The 19,518-nt window shown below is 42.9% G+C and overlaps 1 protein-coding gene across 14 annotated transcripts in view; it reads right to left on the bottom strand.

Annotated features, from left to right (window-relative positions):
- KATNAL2 (katanin catalytic subunit A1 like 2) overlaps positions 1-19,518 on the bottom strand; it is a 112,442-nt gene that overhangs the window by 790 nt on the left and 92,134 nt on the right. For all 14 annotated transcript variants that reach the window (XM_086373401.1, XM_086373398.1, XM_086373391.1 and 11 more), the window contains 2 exons: positions 1,033-1,195; positions 125-227 (listed from right to left, as the gene is read on the bottom strand). In XM_086373401.1, coding sequence (XP_086229527.1) covers positions 125-227; positions 1,033-1,195 — 266 coding nt within the window. The remainder of the gene's footprint in view (positions 1-124; positions 228-1,032; positions 1,196-19,518) is intronic.

Here is a 19,518-nt window from a genome sequence, read left to right as displayed (position 1 = left end):
CCAAAGAACGAGTGGCAGTGTAGGGAGCCACGAGGAACAGAGGCGAGGCGCCACCTGCTGGCGAAAGCTAAATTTTTAAACAATTTTCTCTCCCAGAGCCCCTTGGCTGTCATCCTCACCGTACCTGACTGGTGATTTTCAAGGGCGTTGAAGATCTTCCTCACAGGCCGCATAGCTGCTTCCCTGCAGACTAGCTTAATGTCCGAGCCAGAGTAGCCTTCGGTCTCCTGAAACACCCGCAGACGGAGCCATTAGGCAGCAGGCAGAACGCGGCGGTGGTTACATCCTCACAGGCAGGACCAGGTGTCAGAGCCCCTGTTTGGATTCCGTGTCTGTCACCCATGGACACTATATAAAAGGTTCCCGGATAAACAGTGTCTGGGGGGAGGGAGGCTGGATAACCTAAGGAGCTGGGCAACGAACAGCTTCCTAATACCATCCAAGCAAAGGTGGGGAGATGCTGGTGAAGGACTGGCCCGCCCAAGTCAGCCTAATGGGGCCTTTGTGCCCAGATCCCAGGATGATCAAATTCTGTGGACACTTTTATTCTTGTAAATAAGATTATAACCTGTCTCTAAGGAACCTCAGAGAACACCACATTCAAGAGTCCTTTCAAGCAATGACACCCGTGGCTGTGGGATAACAGACAGGTGACCTAAAGCTTTACTGTTTGTGAAAGATGTGCATTTAATCATCACAGTAACCCTCTGTGGCCTGTTACCCATTTTACAGATGAAGAAGCTGGGGCTCAGAGAGGACGTGATGTCCCCGAGGGCACACAGCTAGTATAAGCGACAGGGCCAGGATCTGACCAGAGGCTCCGAGTCTAAGCCCTATGCTATTTCCACTTCATCGCATCTCTTTCTGCTGGAATGCTTGCAAGGGACAAAGAGCTCACTCCTTCATGGAGGAGAGGCCTGTCGGGTTGTTGGGGGTAGCCTGGATCTTTTCTAGGTGACTCCAGCCTCCGAACAGCTCACGAGATGACCCTGCTGAGAAGAGGGTCTCGGGGCGGCCTCCCCAGCGGCTCACCCGGCTCAGCAGGCTGTACTCCAGGTCCGCGCGCAGCTCCAGGGCGCTGCTCCTGCTCACGGCGGGCAGCCAGTGGTGGATCATGGCCTCCCGGGCCTCCTGGCTCGGCAGGTCCACCAGAATCCTCTTCTCCAGGCGGCGCAACATGGCACAGTCCAGCTCCCTGAATCACGGCCGAAACAGAGGAACTGGTTTGAGGCGGTCAACGCGCTTCATGAGCCACAACTGTGTCTGAAGAACAAATTAGACAATCCTGCATCTTCCCTGTGATGCTACATCTGTGCTTGAGGGGAGAGCACCACCACTTCGTGTTGTTTGGGAGAAAGAAATAGTTAAAAAAGAAGAAAAAAGAGAGAGAGAAAGGGAGGGAGAGAGGAAAGGAGGAAGGAGGGAGAATAAAAGAAAGAGAAAAGGAGAAAGAAAAAAAAATCCCCCAAAGAACTCATGTGAATTTTTAAGTGACTTAATTTGAGGGGAAATAAATCCAGCTAACAACAACCAAACGTGAGCATTCCCAATGCAGTTGTAACATCAGTTTTCCAATCTGATCCTGCCAGTGAGTACATTATTCCTGATAATAACGTGGGTACTCTGGGAAGGACACTAATTCTTCCGGAACTCACATACATTCTGAAGCAAATGACAATCTCACTCCATTGTGAGTGAAGGTGAATGCTCCTTCCTGGGTGCCCAGTGCAAATGTGGCCCTTTGAAACACTGACCCTTGCTCCTCTCAAAACGCTATCAGGCCAGGTTTGTGCAATTTTGCATCTGTGGGCCATTTCCTTACATTTCTTAATATATTGGTAAAAATTTCAAGCAAGTAGAAAAATAGACTAAAACAACAAATATCCACATACCTACCATCTTGACTTAACAGTTAACATTTTGCCGTATCTGCTTCATATCTATGTATCTATTCTTATTAGACTATTTCAATGTAAATTCCATCATGAAATTCCACCCCCAAATGCTTCAGTGTGTATTTCCCCCTAAAAGGACTTTTTATATAACTACAATATCATTATGACACTAAGAGAATCATTATATAACATGTCCAATGGTTATTCCATATTAAAATCTCTCCAATCATCCTCCAAATATCTTTTACAGTTTTTTTCAACCAAAATTCAATCAAAGATTATGTACCACGTATGATTCTATCTCTTAGTTCTCTTGTAATCTAAAGCAGTCTCCTTGCTTTGGCCTCTTTTTGAAAAGATAGGGCTAGTTGTACAATGCCCTACATTCTGGATTCACCTGTTTTCCTCGTGGTATCAGGTAACTGGTTCCTCTGTCCCCCGTCCTCCAAGATGGAAGTGAGATCTCAAAACTTAATCAGACTCAGGATAAACAGTTCTGTCAAGTATATTTCATAGATGATACATTTTCGTATTAATTACATTGGAATCCACATGTTGGTGTATCTCACTTTAATGATGTGATGTTTAGTTACTGAGATTATCTGCTGACCACGGCTCTCTGCATTGGATAAGATCCCTTGCAAGGAGTAAGTGTTCTGAGTAGACTACTTTGGCACCGTGTGAAGACCCCTTTCCCCAGGCCATTTCAACTAGTGATTTTAGCATCTGTTGATGATCTTTGAATAAATTGTTTCATGAGAGCGATGCAAAATGGCGATTTAAAAAATTTTCCATTCCAAATGTATTATTTGGAATTATTATGTAAAGTGGAACTTTCCCTCAATGACTGCGGCTCTGGTTACCTTGAGTACTTATTAAAAACATATCATTCTGAGTGTAAGTTTGTGAACTCTTTGTATGTTAAAATTTCAATCTTCTAGATGGGAAGGAAATCTGTTTGATTTTCCAGTGTAAGAAATTAGGAAATGCCTGTGTGTTGGTTTGGCTGAGCCACTAATAAAGAGTAACATGGTCACCAAATTTTCTGTCCTAAAGATACCAAGACTTTGCAAAGCATCTTCCCATTTTTCTTACTCTCATTCTGAATCTATGTCATGATATTTCCTTTTAAGTTGAAAAGGAAATATATCTGAATCTAAATTGGAAGGACCAGATTTCTTAAGAGATTATGTTTTTTGTTTACCTATTACTCTCCTCCGAGCTAAGAATCCAGTCCAGGGCGCTTTCCTGGCAATAACAATTACCTATCTTTTTCACATTTGCTTTATCAGCTTCACCCTGTGGAAACTCATCTCATCAGAGACTCAGCCACTTGCACAACTGCGCCCCCTCCCTCTCACGGCCAACGTTTATATTCCAGACACAGGGTCAAAGGAACTTTGCAGGCCTCTGAGGGAGAGAGTGAAAGTTGCTCAGATGTGTCTGACTCTTTGCAACCCCATGGTCTATACAATCCATAGAATTCTCCAGAATACTGGAGTGGGTAGCCTTTCCCTTCTCCAGGGGATTTTCCCAACCCAGGGATACAACCCAGGTCTCCTGCATTGTAGGTGGATTCTTTACCAGAGAAGCCCTCTAGGAGATTATTTTTTACATTTGAAATAATAATAAAAACTAATGCTTAAATAGCACTCACCAAGTGGCAGGTACTGTTTCAAGCACTTTTCAGATATTAATTTAATTTTCAGATCCACCCTATGAAGTAGGCACGACCATCTCCATGAAAGATGAGGAAACAGGTGCAGAGAAGAGTAGCTGCCTGAAGCCAAAGCGAGTGAATGAAAGGCCTGGACTTGAACCCAAACAGTGAGGCTCCGCGGCCTGTGCCTCAGTCACTGGACTGACACCAGCACAGGAGCGGCAGAGAGATCCCAAGTCACGTTAAGGTGAGCTCTCAGAACCCTGGGAACCAAGAGAGGACCATAAACGTTTCCAGAGAGGAAAAATGGGTTGCATCCAATGGATGGAGAATAAGATTTCTCATCAGCAAAGTGAGATAATTAAAAAAAAAAAAAAATAGGGTGGGCCTTCAAAATTCCGGTTTTTTTGTTTTATTTTAATTTTTATATTTTATTTTTTAACTTTACAATATTGTATTGGTTTTGTAATATATCAACATGAATCTGCCACAGGTATACACGTGTTCCCCATCCTGAACCCTCCTCCCTCCTCCCTCCCCGTACCATCCCTCTGGGTCGTCCCAGTGCACCAGCCCCAAGCATCCAATATCGTGCATTGAACCTGGACTGGAGGGAAATAATTTCCAATGTAGTATCTTGATCAAACCAACATGCAGAGCCTAAAAAAATATCACCTCCCATGTACCCTTTATTGGGAAAGTACTGGAGAACCAAAGGAGGAGCCGAACCAAAGGGCCACACGGGCTCCGAGAAACAGAAGGTCTGACAGAGAGAGGGATGACATGGGGGCCCGGGGTGCAGAGGACAGCCACTCAGTTTGGAGCTGGTAAGAAGGTTCTGGAAAGTATGCCTCCAAGAAGACGAAATGGAGTGAACACCTGGTAAGTCTGAGTGAATCCAGAGTTGTTTTGGACAGTTAGCAGAGAGCTGGGCCTGGACTGGCGGCAGGAGGAGGGTGGGTGAGGGGCGACGAAAGGAGGGGGTCAGGGAGATCTTCTAACAGAGAAGAGAAGCCATTAGACTCTCGTTCAGGAATTCAGTCCAGCAACGTTCCCCTCCTGGCAAGTGTATTGTCAACTGCTGAGTCTCCAGTACACAGAAATGAATGTGATAAACTCCCTGCTGCTGCTGAGTCACTTCAGTCGTGTCCAACTCTGTGCGACCCCAGAGACGCCAGCCCACCAGGCTCCCCCGTCCCTGGGATTCTCCAGGCAAGAACACTGGAGTGGGTTGCCATTGCCTTCTCCAATGCATGAAAGAGAAAAGTGAAAGTGAAGTCGCTCAGTCGTGTCCGACCCTCAGCGACCCCATGGGCTGCAGCCTACCAGGCTCCTCCGTCCATGGGATTCTCCAGGCAAGAGTACTGGAGTGGGGTGCCATTGCTCCCTCGTGGCTCAGCTGGTAAAGAATCCTCCTGCAATGCGGGAGACCTGGGTTTGATCCCTGGGTTGGGAAGATCCCCTGGAGAAGGGAAAAGCTACCCACTCCATATTCTGGCCTGGAGAATTCCAGTCCATGGGGTTGCAAAGAGCTGGACACAACTGAGCGACTTTCACTTTCACTTTCTATGTAAATAATAGGCTATAATAACAGGGAGGCCTGGGCCTTGGACTGAAGGAATGTTGGGCCCTGTAAACTTCAAAGATAAAACAAGACCTGAGCCCCTGAAAACCAAGAAGGAAGAGAGAATAAGCTGGAGAAACGGCAGCACTGGGGTGGTGGGCAGTCGCCATATTTCCCCCAAGGCCTCCCCTTGGACCAGCTGTCCCTCCGGAAAGTGCAAGGGCTGCGGAAGGATGGCTGTTTGGTGGGGGCACCTCTGGTCTCTCCACCCCAGCGGGAGGGACTCCTTAGTGAGAGGAAGACCAGATCCCCGAAAGCCCCAGGAAAATGGAGGCAGCAGAGGGAGGTGGGCAAAACTATCCCTCACGACAGATGGTCTCATTGATCAGCTAATGCCCTAAAGCAAGAGATCTACCTCAAAACTGCTTGTGGGCACAAAATAAGTGCAAGTCGCTGACAGCCGGGCCTGATGAATGCACTTTTAATGACATCAATAATAATATAATCATACAAGGGAGGAAACAAAGGACAAATGGAATGTACCCAGAAATCATTCTTTCTGCCAATATATTCATGTGAAAAAATTTAACCTGCGGCAACCAGAAAACACTCCCTTTAGCTGCTACACTTTGATTTTTTTAAACCTAAATTATTCTGTTTTCACATCTCCTTTATCTTGGTCATTTCATAGTTCCATCACCTCGAAGGTCAAAAGCAACCAGCGAGAGAGACTGTGACTCAGTGAAGGCTCACAGACCTCACAGCCTGACCGCTGGACCGGTGCCCACTGAGAGAGACAAGGTGGCAATGCCCACTGGCCACCTAGACAGTTTACATGGGCCAGGACCTCGCACCTGAGCACCTGGGCTCCTGTGCCAATCTGTCAGGGCCCTTCCTCAGCCCTTGGTCTGTGTCTCCCGTTAAACTGTGTTGTTCCTGGGAAAATGATCATCCCAAAGTTAACAGAACTTGGAAATTAAACACAATTCCAGCTTGCTCATTCCATCATGAAAACGTTAACTTCAAGCCATCTCAGTGTGGCAAGAGGAAAGCAACCTTCAGATTGTTAGGCGGAGTCTTTGCAGAATGTCCGTAACCAGCGTAAAGTAAGAGATCGTGACAATCCTTGAAGAACAGACTCCAGAACTGTCGTGGGCTTTGGCAGATGACCACCAACAAGCAAAGCTTCAAAGGCTACTTCATCCATTGCACTGAGCTCTGCAGGAGCTGACTCCTCCTACCTACATTTCCCAGTTGGACCAAACTCCTTTGTCTGCTTTTGTCTGAATTTACCTTTTGCTGTTCTAGGGGAGAGTCTATTCAGGCCATTTTCTTTAGTGGGAACTTTCACTTTTGTCTACCGAGAGCCAGGTACATTTTATAGGCCCAGTTCAAGTGCCCGCTACCCCATTTTCTTTTAAGTATCTTTCATCAGAAATGGCCTCTTCCTTACATACTTTTATCCTGTGTATTGTCTGTACGAGCCACATGGCTGGCTATAGCCTTACTTCCTAGTTATTTGTGTTTATGTTTTATCCACTGTTCCATCAGATAGCCAGCCTCTGGACCATATATCTTGGGTTCCTCCTTCCATCACACAGAATACTCACAATAGGTACTCAATAGATACTACTTGCGGTAAGTAAAGAAGCTTTCAGTTCAAGGTTACTGGCTTCAAGTAAAATGATCGGCTTCCTTAGAGCCCAGTCTTTATTTATGAAGGTAAATCTGCTTTGTTGAAAACTAGCACTTTATAATCATCATTAGCTAGAATTAACAGAGAAAACCAACACAGGAATAAAACATTTTGTTTTCATCTTTAGTAAAAAAAATAATGGAAATGATGATTGTAGGGAATGATTCATTCAACTCACTTGGCTGGGCAATGCTTTTGAAGATAAGGTGAAAGATGGAATCTCCATATAGGGTCTCTCATCTCCAGAGACTGTACTTCTCATTCTGAGGATAAGCTTACAAGCATTAGACAAGGGGATCCAGGAGGAGAGCCGTCAGTTCGATCCATGTCCTACTGATGTTGGGGTTAAGAGCATCACTCATTTATAATAAAAGATCGCAACTACTTCAAATTACTACAATACTGACAAAGGAAATATATCCCCCTTACTCTTGCCAGAAAATATATGATCAATTATTGAGAAAAGAAATGGGAAGCTTCTTTTTCCAATAAGATGATGAGCTAGACATTCAAACATCTCTTGATATAAAGTCCCTTAAAAAGCTTGCTAGGACATATTTTTTTGGAATACACAACAAAAGAGTCCACAAGGAAGTGGCACCAAAATTCTCAAGCCCTAAAAATGAAGAGGAAGCTAAAACTCAAGGCTGGGCAAGTGAGACTGAAGCTGTGGTTGATTCAGGAGTGTTTGCCTCTTAGTTACCAAAAAAGTTTGGATTTTAAAGTCCACATGTGGGATAGCATAGAAGGCCTTGGACCCATTCTAGATGGTAGGTGGAAACAAAGTCCATCACATTAAACAAACACACAAACAAAAACTAGATGGCACATCCTTTATCACAGGTGGGTCAGAAAAATCCCCTCACTGGAAGTGGAAGGAACGAAGGGAATTTGTCTGTCTTGTGCTTTGTGGGGAGGGGGAATCTTTACTGAAAATCTCCACTACTCACCCCCACACGCATGGCTGAAGAAACCCTATGCTGAGAAGTCAGCTTACAGTGGCCCACAGCCTGACCTAGTCAGACACAAATTTTCTGTGGAGGCATGCGTACAAGATCCCCCTCACTAAATGGAAGCTCACCATCCAAAATTATGAAACATGCGGAACCACCATGAAGGAGAGTCTGCAGAAGACACTGAGAACTGAACTGGACTCCACTGACACAGACTATAACATAACCGCATTTCAGATGGATAGAGAGATAAAAGAGGGAATCAAAATAACCGCATTTCAGATGGATAGAGAGATAAAAGAGGGAATCAAACATATGAGTGAGAGACTGCTTCCGGTCAAGATAGAGAAGACCGCCCCTCTCTAGTCCACGCTCTGCAACCAAAACCCCTGCAGCATCGAAACCTAGGAAGACACTGGGAAGAGGTGAGGGGGCTGAGGGCCAGGCGAACGACAGGGCAGTGTTCCAGGAACACAGGCCATTTCTGATGAAAGATACTTAAAAGAAAATGGGGTAGCGGGCACTTGAACTGGGCCTATAAAATGTACCTGGCTCTCGGTAGACAAATACACATACAAGAAGGGAGGCCCTTCTTGCCTCCCACAGACCTCCCACATGGGGCGCCGGAGAAACCTGGCGGCAAACTGCTGACAGGCACAGACAAAAGCCCCAAGAAAATCCCTCAAACAAAGGACTGGCAAAGGGAGGTCCATCAGGACACAAAGCTGTTTTGATAATACTTCCGCTGCTTCAGCCAAACACCAAAGGGAAAACTGTCCCCCACCTCGAGTGTCCGTGCTGGGAGCCATGGTGGAAGGAGCTTGGTCTGATGGGTTGGTGCTGTATTAAAACCCTCAAGAAGAAGAAAAGTGTAAGATAAATTGCTGGTGGGTAGCTGCTATATAGCACAGGGAGCTCAGCTCGGTGCTCTATGACGACCTAAAGGGGTGGGATGGGGGTGGGAGGGAGGCCCAAGAGGGAAAGGATGTATGCATACTTATCGCTGATTCACACTATTATACAACAGAGGCTAACACAACATCATAAAGCAATTATTCTCCAATTAAAAAATTCAAAAATTAACTTAAAAAACAAATTACAGCTCACTCACACAGTGGGATTCTATACTGAAATAGGTAGAATTTTCAGAGTTGTCCACAATATATTAAGTGAAAGAAGAAAAAAAAAGCCATAAAACAAAATAATATGTAACGTGTCTGTGGTGTCTGTATGTACAATTATAGGGGACTGTTCACTTTCAACCAATACCAAAGCATATAAAATATGATTTTTATGATGAACATGTATTCTTTTTGTAAACAGCTAAAATTATAAAAACGACTTCCCTCTCAGGGAAAAAAATTACCACAGAAGGATATACCAGCAACAAATGATAACAAATAACCAAAACACTTCCACCATTAGGATTATACAAAGATGATAATACTTAAATCACAGTGCTGAAATTATGAGTGATTTTATCCTAGCTCTCATATTTTCTGTAAAAGGGTTATGTTAATTTTATATTTTAAAAAGTATGGTCTTAGAATTATAGTTCCCATGTCAACCTGCACCCTAAGAAGCAAAAGTAATGCCATAGGAGGCCAGGCTGAAATCAATTTACGTCTGAGGAAGCCAAACAGCCTGAGAAGGTGTGGACGGGGCAAGACCAAGGGTGCTCGTAGTAACCTCCTGCCGGGTCAGTCCTGGGTCTGCCCCGCTGCACCCACCAAATTGATGGGGCAAGACCAAGGGTGCTCGCAGTAACCTCCTGCCGGGTCAGTCCTGGGTCTGCCCCGCTGCACCCACCAAATTGATGGGGCAAGACCAAGGGTGCTCGCAGTAACCTCCTGCCGGGTCAGTCCTGGGTCTGCCCGGCTGCACCCACCAAATCGACGGGGCAAGACCAAGGGTGCTCGCAGTAACCTCCTGCCGGGTCAGTCCTAGGTCTGCCCCGCTGCACCCACCAAATCCTGCTCCTCGCGCTTCCTTCCTGGTTGTGTCAGAATCACCCAACAGCCACATGTGGAGAATCAAAAACTCGACAGGATTGCATGGGTTAGTGAAACTTTGTATGGAGAGAAGCAACTTCAAGCAAAACAATCTGATCACTAGTAGACATGGACATACTATTGTTAAAAAACAAAATTCAAATGGGTAAATTTAAAGATCCGACTCTTCTTGTTCAGTGACTCAGGGATCCACGAGCATCTCACCTAGCAAATAGAAAGGAACGCTGAAGAGCTATACAAAGTGGAAGACTTTCATAAGCAGGAGGAGATACAACAGGAAAGCAAAGAGCAGAGAGTGGACTGTTTTAGGGAAGGTCACCTTCCTTTGGGGAACAGCAGAGTCTACCTGGTAGATTAACTCACCAGTACTGACCAGGTAATTCCAGACTGACTGGTTAAGATTACATTCCTGGAAGAGGTTGAAATTACAATTAGGTTATGTATGAATAAACTGTGGAAAATTCTTCAAGAGATGGGAATACCAGACCACCTTACCTGCCTCCTGAGAAATCTGTATGCAGGTTAAGAAGCAACAGGTAGAACTGCACATGGAACAATGGACTGTTTCCAAATTGGGAAAGGAGTACGTCTAGACTGTATATTGTCACCCTGCTTATTTAACTTCTATGCAGAGTACATCGTGAGAAATGCTGGGCTGGATGAAGCACAAGCTGGAATCAAGATTGCTGGGAGAAATATCAATAACCTCAGATATGCAGAAGACACCACCCTTATGGCAGAAAGTGAAGAGGAACTAAAGATCCTCTTGGTGAAAGTGAAAGAAGAGAGTGAAAAAGTTGGCTTAAAACTCAACATTCAGAAAATGAAGATCATGGCATGCGGTCCCATCACTTCATGGCAAACAAATGGGGAAACAATCGAAACAGTGACAGACTTGATTGTCTTGGGCTCCAAAATCACTGCAGATGGTGACTGCAGCCATGAAATTCAAAGACACTTGCTCCTTAGAAGAAAAGCTATGACCAACCTAGACACCATATTAAAAAGCAGAGATATTACTTTGCCAACAAAGGTCCATCTAGTCAAAGCTACGGTTTTTTCCAGTAGTCATGTACGGATGTGAGAGTTGGACCATAAAGAAGGCTGAGCGCCAAAGAATTGATGCTTTTGAACTGTGGTGTTGGAGAAGACTCTTGAGAGTCCCTTGGACTGCAAGGAGATCAAACCAGTCAATCCTAAGGGAAATCAATCCTGAATACTCATTGGAAGGACTGATGCTGAAGCTGAAGCTCCAATAAAGTATTGGCCACCTGATGCGAAGAACTGACATTGGAAAAGACCCTGATGCTGGGAAAGATTGAAGGCAGGAAGAGAAGGGGATGACAGAGGAAGAGATGGTTGGATGGCATCACTGACTTGATGGACATGAGTTTGAGCAAACTCCAGGAGTTGGTGATGGACAGGGAAGCCTGGCATACTGCAATCCATGGGGTCACAAACAATCAGATATGACTCAGCAACTGAACTGAACTGACTGAGTCTTGGTGAAATGACATGGGCTTAGAATGAGTGACTTCATTTTGGGCCTGTTGTCACTTTTTTAAAAACAAAAGATTTTAAATGCCTACAAGTAGGATTGAATGCCATCACAATGAAAGATGCAATTATTGGATCAGAATGAGTTAATGCAAACCACTATTTGCAAAAAGTTTTCAAATAGAACATTGATCTTATAAGATGCTCTTTAAGGTAAAGGATTCTGGGATCAAATAAATATGGAATGCACTGCTTTCTCATAGCTTTTCTTAGAGTCAGAACACACAAAAGCATCTTGAAGGCACTTAAAAGTCCTGCCATGGGGAAATCAGTTGAACTGTGTTTAACTCAGTATCTCTGAGTTAAATTAGATCCCATGAAATCCCATTTTGGGGGATCTGACCCTGTGGGAAACCATTCTTGGAGAAATGCTGGTCTAGAGGGTGATGACAGTCAAGACATGAGGCTGAAAGGTAGGACCTCAGAGAGCATAGTTTCTTCCTGGAGCCCAGCAGATGCATGGAGTTATTGGGGGAAAGCCCAGGGTTATGTCTGCTGACCTCTTTGATCACATGTATACACTTCTGTAGAGATCTCACGCCAGACAGGAGAGAGCCCACATGGGAAGAAGTCAGTTTACAGGTACATTTTTGCACATTCCCAGTGTACAAACCCTTCCAAACCTTTCAGATCTTATGCTTTCTTCTACATTTTAGGACTTTTAAAAATCTAGAATTTGATCATACCACGTGGATGATTTTTAAGAGGGATAGTGAAATGTCTAGCCCTTTTGCAAATATTGGGTTGGCCAAAAAGTTCACTAGGGTTTAACAAAGAAAAGATGAGTTTCAACATGCTTCACACAAACATGTACCTTCTTTGTACCAACTACCATCAAGTTAAATAGACATCTAAAGATGGCATTTACTTTAATAGCCCTGTTCAGTATTTTGTTTCCCTCTGGACTCCCAGGCCTGAGTTTTTGAATACTCAGTAGTCGAAGCGGGTCAAATTAGCCCTAATTGTGTTTGTTAAACACTTCTTCCATGGCTATTACTTTAAGTGATAATATTAAAGATGCAACATTTGTTATTCCTCTCATTGCTAATTTACCCATCAAATAACACAGATGAACTGTTATTTCTTGCTTCTTTCTTTTCCTCTCTGTGATGCTATAGCTCAAGGAAGGGGCTCCTTGGAGAAGAAGCACTGAATAAACAAAGATGCTGCATGTCATCTCCCTGTGAGAAGGGAGAAAATGATGGCCCTTTGAGACAGAACGGATTTGTCTAAGGAAAGTGATAAGTTAACAAGCAGTAGACGACGGCCTAGCACTCTGGAAGATGTTGTGGATAAGAAACACCACTAACCAACCAGAAAGGATTTCTTTGGGGATTTTACGACTGGGTTTTTACATACTATGGTGTGATTTAGTTACTTCCCTAAGAAGGGCAGACTGCTTTTATCAGATAAGTTTATTCCCTCATCTAAAGCCAAAATAAAGGTATGTCCCAATATTCTTGATAAAAATTTTTGTTGTTGTTCAGTCACTAAGTCATGTCCAACTCTTGGCGATCTGGTGGACTGCAGCACGCCAGGCTTCCCTGTTCTTCACTGTCTCCTGGAGTTTGCTCAGATTCATATCCTTAAGTCGGTAATGCTATCTAACCATTTTGTCCTCTGCTGCCCCCTTCTCCTTTTGCCTTCAATCTTTCCAAGCTTTTCAGGGTCTTTTCCACTGAGTCGGCTCTTTGCATCAGGTGCCAAAGTACTGGAGCTTCAGCTTCAGCATCAGTCCTTCCAATGAGTATTCAAGGTTGATTTCCTTTAGGATAGACTGGTTTGATTTCCTTGTAGTCCAAGGGACTCTCAAGAGTCTTCTTCAACACTACAGTTCGGAAGCATCAATTCTTTGGCACTCAGCCATCTTTATGGTCCAATTCTCACATTCATATGTGACTACTGGAAAAAACATAACTTTGACTAGGTGGACCTTCGTTGGCAAAGTGATGTCTCTGCTTTTTAATACACTGTCTAGCTTTGTCATAGCTTTCCTTCTAAGGAGCAAGCGTCTTTTAATTTCGTGGTGACAGTCACCATCCACAGTGATTGTGGAGCCCAAGAAAAGAAAATCTGTCACTGTTTCCACTTTTTCCCCATTTATTTTCCATGAAGTGATGGGATTGGATGCCATGATTTTAGTTTTTCAAATGCTGAGTTTCAAGCCAGCTTCTTCACTCTTCTCTTTCACCTTCATCAAGAGTCTGTTTAGTTCCTCTTCACTTTCTGCCATTAGAGTGGTATCATCTGCATATATGAAGTTATTGATATTTCTCCCAGCAATCTTGATTCTAGTTTGTGCTTCATCCAGCCCAGAATTTCACATGATGTACTCTGCATATAAGTTAAATAAGCGGGGTGACGATATACAGCCTTGACTGTATATCCCAGTTTTGAACCAGTTTGCTGTTCCATATCCTGTTCTAACTGTTGTCTCTTGACCCACACACAGGTTTCTCAGGAGACAGGTAAGGTGGTCTGATAAAAATCCTATTTCCTAATTTAAGAACTTGGGCAATATGTAACAAAGGACTTTTTAAAAATCTATACCCTTTGATACAGCAATCCTACTGCAAGAAATTTCTCCTCAAGAAATAACTAGATTTTGGTCAAAGATTTTTATTCAAGGAAGTTCATTTCAGTGTTATTTATAATAGAGAAAGTTGGGAGCATCATTTATGTTCAACAGGAAAGGAATGATTAACTAAATTATAGTATATTCACATGTGGGAATTTTGGGCAGTCATTACAAAATCCAATTTCCAAGGATTATTTAATGACATTGGAAATGTTCTTACTATAATGTTAAGTAATGAAAGCAGGACACTGGTGGGAATACAAAATGCACAACTTCTATGGAGGGAAGTTTGGCAATCTCGATTATAATTTCATGCACATTAACCCTCTGACCTGGCAATTTTACTTCCAGGAGCCTTCCCCAAAGATACACTGAAAAACACACCAAGTGATATATGTGCGTACCATTCCTCACTGCAAAGTTATTTATAATAGCAAAGAGTAGGAATAGCCAAGTGCCCATCAGTAAGTGAGTGGGATAAACTATCATATGAACAAGATGGAACACGTGCAGCTACAATGGGAAGGAGAACTTTCTGGACTTATTTGGAAGGATCTCCAACATTTTGTTATGGAAAAAATCAAAATACAGGACAATTTCTATAATATGCCACCTTTCATGTAAGTAAATCAAGTTCAGTTATTTTACGGTTTTCTTAAAAAAAAACACAAAAACTCAAGAGTTTATTTGTGGAGGATGTGACAGTTTGTCTCTATGCAATTAATGTCTGTCATTCCTCCCATTAACCCAGTGAGTCTCAACTAGAGATGATTTTGCTCCCTGGGAACACCTGACAAAGTCTGTGGACATACTTTGCTTGTCACAACTGGCCTCTGGTGGGGAGAGACCAAGGACACTGCTCCGCATGGCAAAGTGCACAGGAGGCCCCACAGCAGGGTTATCTGGCCCCAAATGTCAGGGCGCTCTTCATCTTAGTTATGTCAGGTCCGTATCATTTTCTTTATAAAAATACTACTTTTATGATAGTACTGGTAATACTACTGAAAATTCTGTTATAGACACAAATATAAAATATATCTACATATTCAGTTCAGTTCAGTTCAGTTCAGTCACTCAGTCGTATCCGACTCTTTGTGACCCCATGAATCGCAGCACGCCAGGCCTCCCTGTCCATCACCAACTCCCGGAGTTCACTCAGACTCACGTCCATCGAGTCAGTGATGCCATCCAGCCATCTCATCCTCTGTCGTCCCCTTCTCCTCCTGCCCACAACCCCTCCCAGCATCAGAGTCTTTTCCAGTGAGTCAACTCTTCGCATGAGGTGGCCAAAGTACTGGAGTTTCAGCTTTAGCATCATTCCTTCCAAAGAAATCCCAGGGCTGATCTCCTTCAGAATGGACTGGTTGGATCTCCTTGCAGTCCAAGGGACTCTCAAGAGTCTTCTCCAACGCCACAGTTCAAAAGCATCAATTCTTCAGCGCTCAGCCTTCTTCACAGTCCAACTCTCACATCCATACATGACCACTGGAAAAACCATAGCCTTGACTAGACGGATCTTTGTTGGCAAAGTATGTCTCTGCTTTTCAATATTAGGAGAAAGTGAATAGTAATTATACCAGTGTTAAGAACTAAAATTTTCACAAAGAAAAGACACAAATATAAAATCAACTAATTTAACTAAAAACCTTGTAATCTTAAATTTGAATGGAAAATACTAGTACGAACTCATTATTTGCCCCCTTTTGACACTAGGTATCTATTTCTTAGCTCTACTCAATCAAAAGGCTACGAATCAATGATAATCCAGTAGCAAGGAACACCCATAACTGTGGGACTATGATTTTTAAACAGTACTTTTCAGTGAAGGGAACCAGGGCTCTGTGAATCAATGGTTGATTCCAAGTCTGTAGCAGAATATTAAAATTAAGCCTGGGTCATCTTGTGAAAATGACAAAGAAACTTGGCTTTGCCACACCTAACAGCAGGGAAGACTAAGAAGCAGAATTCAGAAATTGGGGTTCTATTATTACATTAGAAGGATGAAATAAATATTGGGAGGCAGTTCTCAATCTCTACCACAGAGGTATGGGACTGACAAATTACCCTTGGATTTGCACTGCCCAATACAGTAGCTACCAACCACATGTGGCTATTGGGCGCTTGAAATGTGGCTAGTCCAAACTGGAACAGGCCATAAGTGTAAAGTATACACTGGATTTCAAAGATTTCATATGAAAAAAATGTAAAATATCACAATAATTTTATATTGATTATATATGGAAATAATATTTTAGATATACTGGGTTAAATAAAACATGTTAACAAAATTGTATTTTATCTGTTTCTTTTGCTATTTTTTAATATGGCTACTAGACTTTTTTTAAGTCTGTATTTCTAATAGACAGAACTAGTGCCAAAAAAATGGTCACAGTGTCTTCTGAAAGACTTGGGGCTTAGGAAATAGGATAGCCATGGGAAGTTTAGCAAGGGCATAAAGAGACAGAGAGGAACAAAAAAATTCAGAGATGGAAGGAGGGAGGGAAGACAGACTAGTGGCCAAAGAATGGAGAAAATATCTACAAATCATATATCTGATACATGACAAAACAAATCTTATAACTCAATAACTTAAAAATGGACAAAGGATTTGAAAAGACATCTCACCAAAGACGATATGCTATCATCAGTCACCATGAAAAGCAAAGCAAAGAGAGGAGACGGCACTTCTCATCCTAGGATGACTACAATCAAAATGACAATAACAAGTGTTGATGAGGATGTGGTGAAACTGGAAGCTTAGTGCATGGCTAGTAGGAGTGTACTCTTGCCTGGGTAGGAGGCAGCCTGGTGCACTGAAGTCCATGGGGTCGTTAGGAGCTGGACATGACTGAGCGACTTCACTTTCACTTTTCACTTTCATGTTTTGGAGAAGGAAATGGCAACCCACTCCAGTGTTCTTGCCTGGAGAATCCCAGGGGTGGGGGAGCCTGGTGGGCTGCTATCTATGGGGTCGCACAGAGTTGGACATGACTGACGCAACTTAGCAGCAGCAGCAGCAGCAGCAGTAGGAGTATAAAATGGTGCAGCCACTTTTGAAAACAGATTGGTCATTCTTCAAGTAAATATGCATGTGTGTACTTAGTCACTCAGTCGTGTCAGCCTCTTTGCAACCCCATGGCCTGTAGCCCACCAGGCTCCTCTGTTCATGGGATTGTCCAGACAAGAATACTGGAGTGGGTTGCCATGCCCTCCTCCAGGGGATCTTCTCAACCCAGGGATCGAACCTAGGTCTCTCTCACATTGCATGAGGATTCTTTACCAGGTAAGCTACCCGGGAAGCCCAATCAAACATAGAGTTACCATAATAATTCCACTCATATTAATAGGTAAAAAAGTAGGCAAATCTATAGAAACAGAAAATAGGTAGGTGGTTGCTTAGTGCTGGGAGTGGGAGATGGGGATGATTGCTAATGGGTATAGGGTTTCTTTGGGGGTAAAGAAAAATGTTCTAAAATTAATTGTAGTGATGGTTGTACAACCACATAAATATAAATATATCTAAAACCATTGAGTTATACACATTAAATGGGTAAAGTGTATGGTATGTGAGTTATATATCAATAAAACTTTAAAAAAAACAAATGATGTTATACCAAACAAGGCATGAGATCGGAGAGAGAGAGAAAGAGACAGGGAGACAGGACTCATCAGTTACCTGGAGGTTGCCAGGGCACAACACATGACTAAATATTAAAGAGAAAGAATTCTGCTTTTTTAGGATGAACTACATTTCAGGGTTATCAAATAACCCTATTGGATGGGGGAAAGTTCTATCGTAGAGAATAATTCCAGCTATCAATCAGAAGGCATGACAGAATCACACTTCTAGTGAAATAAGCGATTCAGGCAAAGATATCAATGGATGCTTCAACCACTGATGGGAACTACACAGCGGAGGAACCTGGCTGACACACCTCAGCCCACGGATCAACCTTGGTATAACCAAAGGTGGGACGACAGGGTGTTATATACGGCTGCATACGATGCAATGCCATATATTCAGCATCACCTACGAAGTATGTCCACCCCAGAATTCCACTGGTCCTGAATCAAATCTCATCAATCCAACCTTTAGTCTAGAGTAATTTTAAGGGTAAGGAAAACTAGCTAAACAGTACCATGAGGATACAATGAGCCACATCCAGAAAGTTTAGGCTCTGTAGGACAACCTCTCTAGCAATCAAGTCAATAGCAAGTGGGGAAGGGGTGGGGGAAGAAAGAGTGTGTTCTAGATTAAAAGATACGTAAGAGAACAGCCAATTACAAAATGCAAATTTTGTTTGGTTACCAGTTCAGTAAACCAACTGTACAAAGATATTTTTGGAATAGTACGGGAAATCTGAATATAAACTGGGTATTAGATGATATTGAGCAATTATTGTTAATTTTGTTGGGGTTGATAATGACATTGTGATAATGTAAGAAAATGTCCTTATTTTTTAAGATGTAAGCTGAAGTATACATATGTGAGCAATAACATGAGAATCTGGGATATAGTTTAAGATATTGCAGCAAAACAAGAGAGAAGGTAGAAATAGATTAAAATCAATTGGGCCAGATGCTAGTTTCTGAAACTGGAAAATGTTGAGTTCTTTGTACTCTCATCTTTAGTGTTTGTCAAGAATTTTTCATCATAAAAAGTTTTTTAAACCCAATGAGTTCTTTGTACTCTCATCTTTAGTGTTTGTCAAGAATTTTTCATCATAAAAAGTTTTTTAAACCCAGCAACGTTCAAGAGTGGGTAGGACAGTTCCCAGGTATGCGGTAGGGTTGCAATCTGTGATGTCAAGGAATTCAAGCTTAAAAACATACGTATTTGCCATTTGACATGATGGACCTTCACTTTTTTCATGATGAGAGGTAATTCTTTCAGAAAAGCCCTTCTGAGCTTCTTTATTTGTGATTGCTTGCCAGCTTTTTATTTTTCCTCTCTGAACCATTTTATTTGAGTTTACCAAAGACTGGTTGCCCAAGGGAAACCGTGGAAGCACCATAACCTCCCAGTGAAGCCCTAGGTTTCGCTGGGAGTGAAGGCTCTCCACGCCTCCCTGGCAGGCACAGCCCTTTCCAGAGCCATGCACGAAGCTGTCCAGTTGTCACCCACCCTCCTCAGCCGGCTCTCACAGGCCCCCCGGGACATAAGAAAAGAGATGATGATCAACCCTGTTTCAAACAGGTGAAGGAATGGAGATTCTCTCTCTAAAGGATTCTCCATGCCTAAATGATAGCTCTCTGATTTCAACTTCAACATTGTGTATAAAAACCTTTCTCCTCACAATGTAAAATGCTGATCACCTTAGCACATCAGAAAAGTCATAAATTTGAGAAGTGGCGAAGTTGGGTTGAAATTATAAATATAGTTAAAATAACAGACTCCACACAAACATCCTTCTCTCTCTCCAGTGACTTCTTCAGGAGGCTAGATGATCAGCGTGTACAAACAAAAGCATTGCATCTTTGAATATAGAAACAGAAATGGACGAAGTACGGGAAGGGAGAGGGTGTGGCTAGTTCAAGCTCTGTTGCAAATCGGCTGTTGACTTTGGGTGGATTGACCTCCCTTGACCTTGGCCTCCTTTGCA

This window comes from Bos grunniens, chromosome 24, assembly GCF_055505025.1.
Source record: "Bos grunniens cultivar Pamir isolate PY7600 chromosome 24, Bosgru_T2T1.0, whole genome shotgun sequence".
Lineage (NCBI taxonomy): Eukaryota > Metazoa > Chordata > Mammalia > Artiodactyla > Bovidae > Bos > Bos grunniens.
This window is presented reverse-complemented; position numbering and strand designations above follow the sequence as displayed.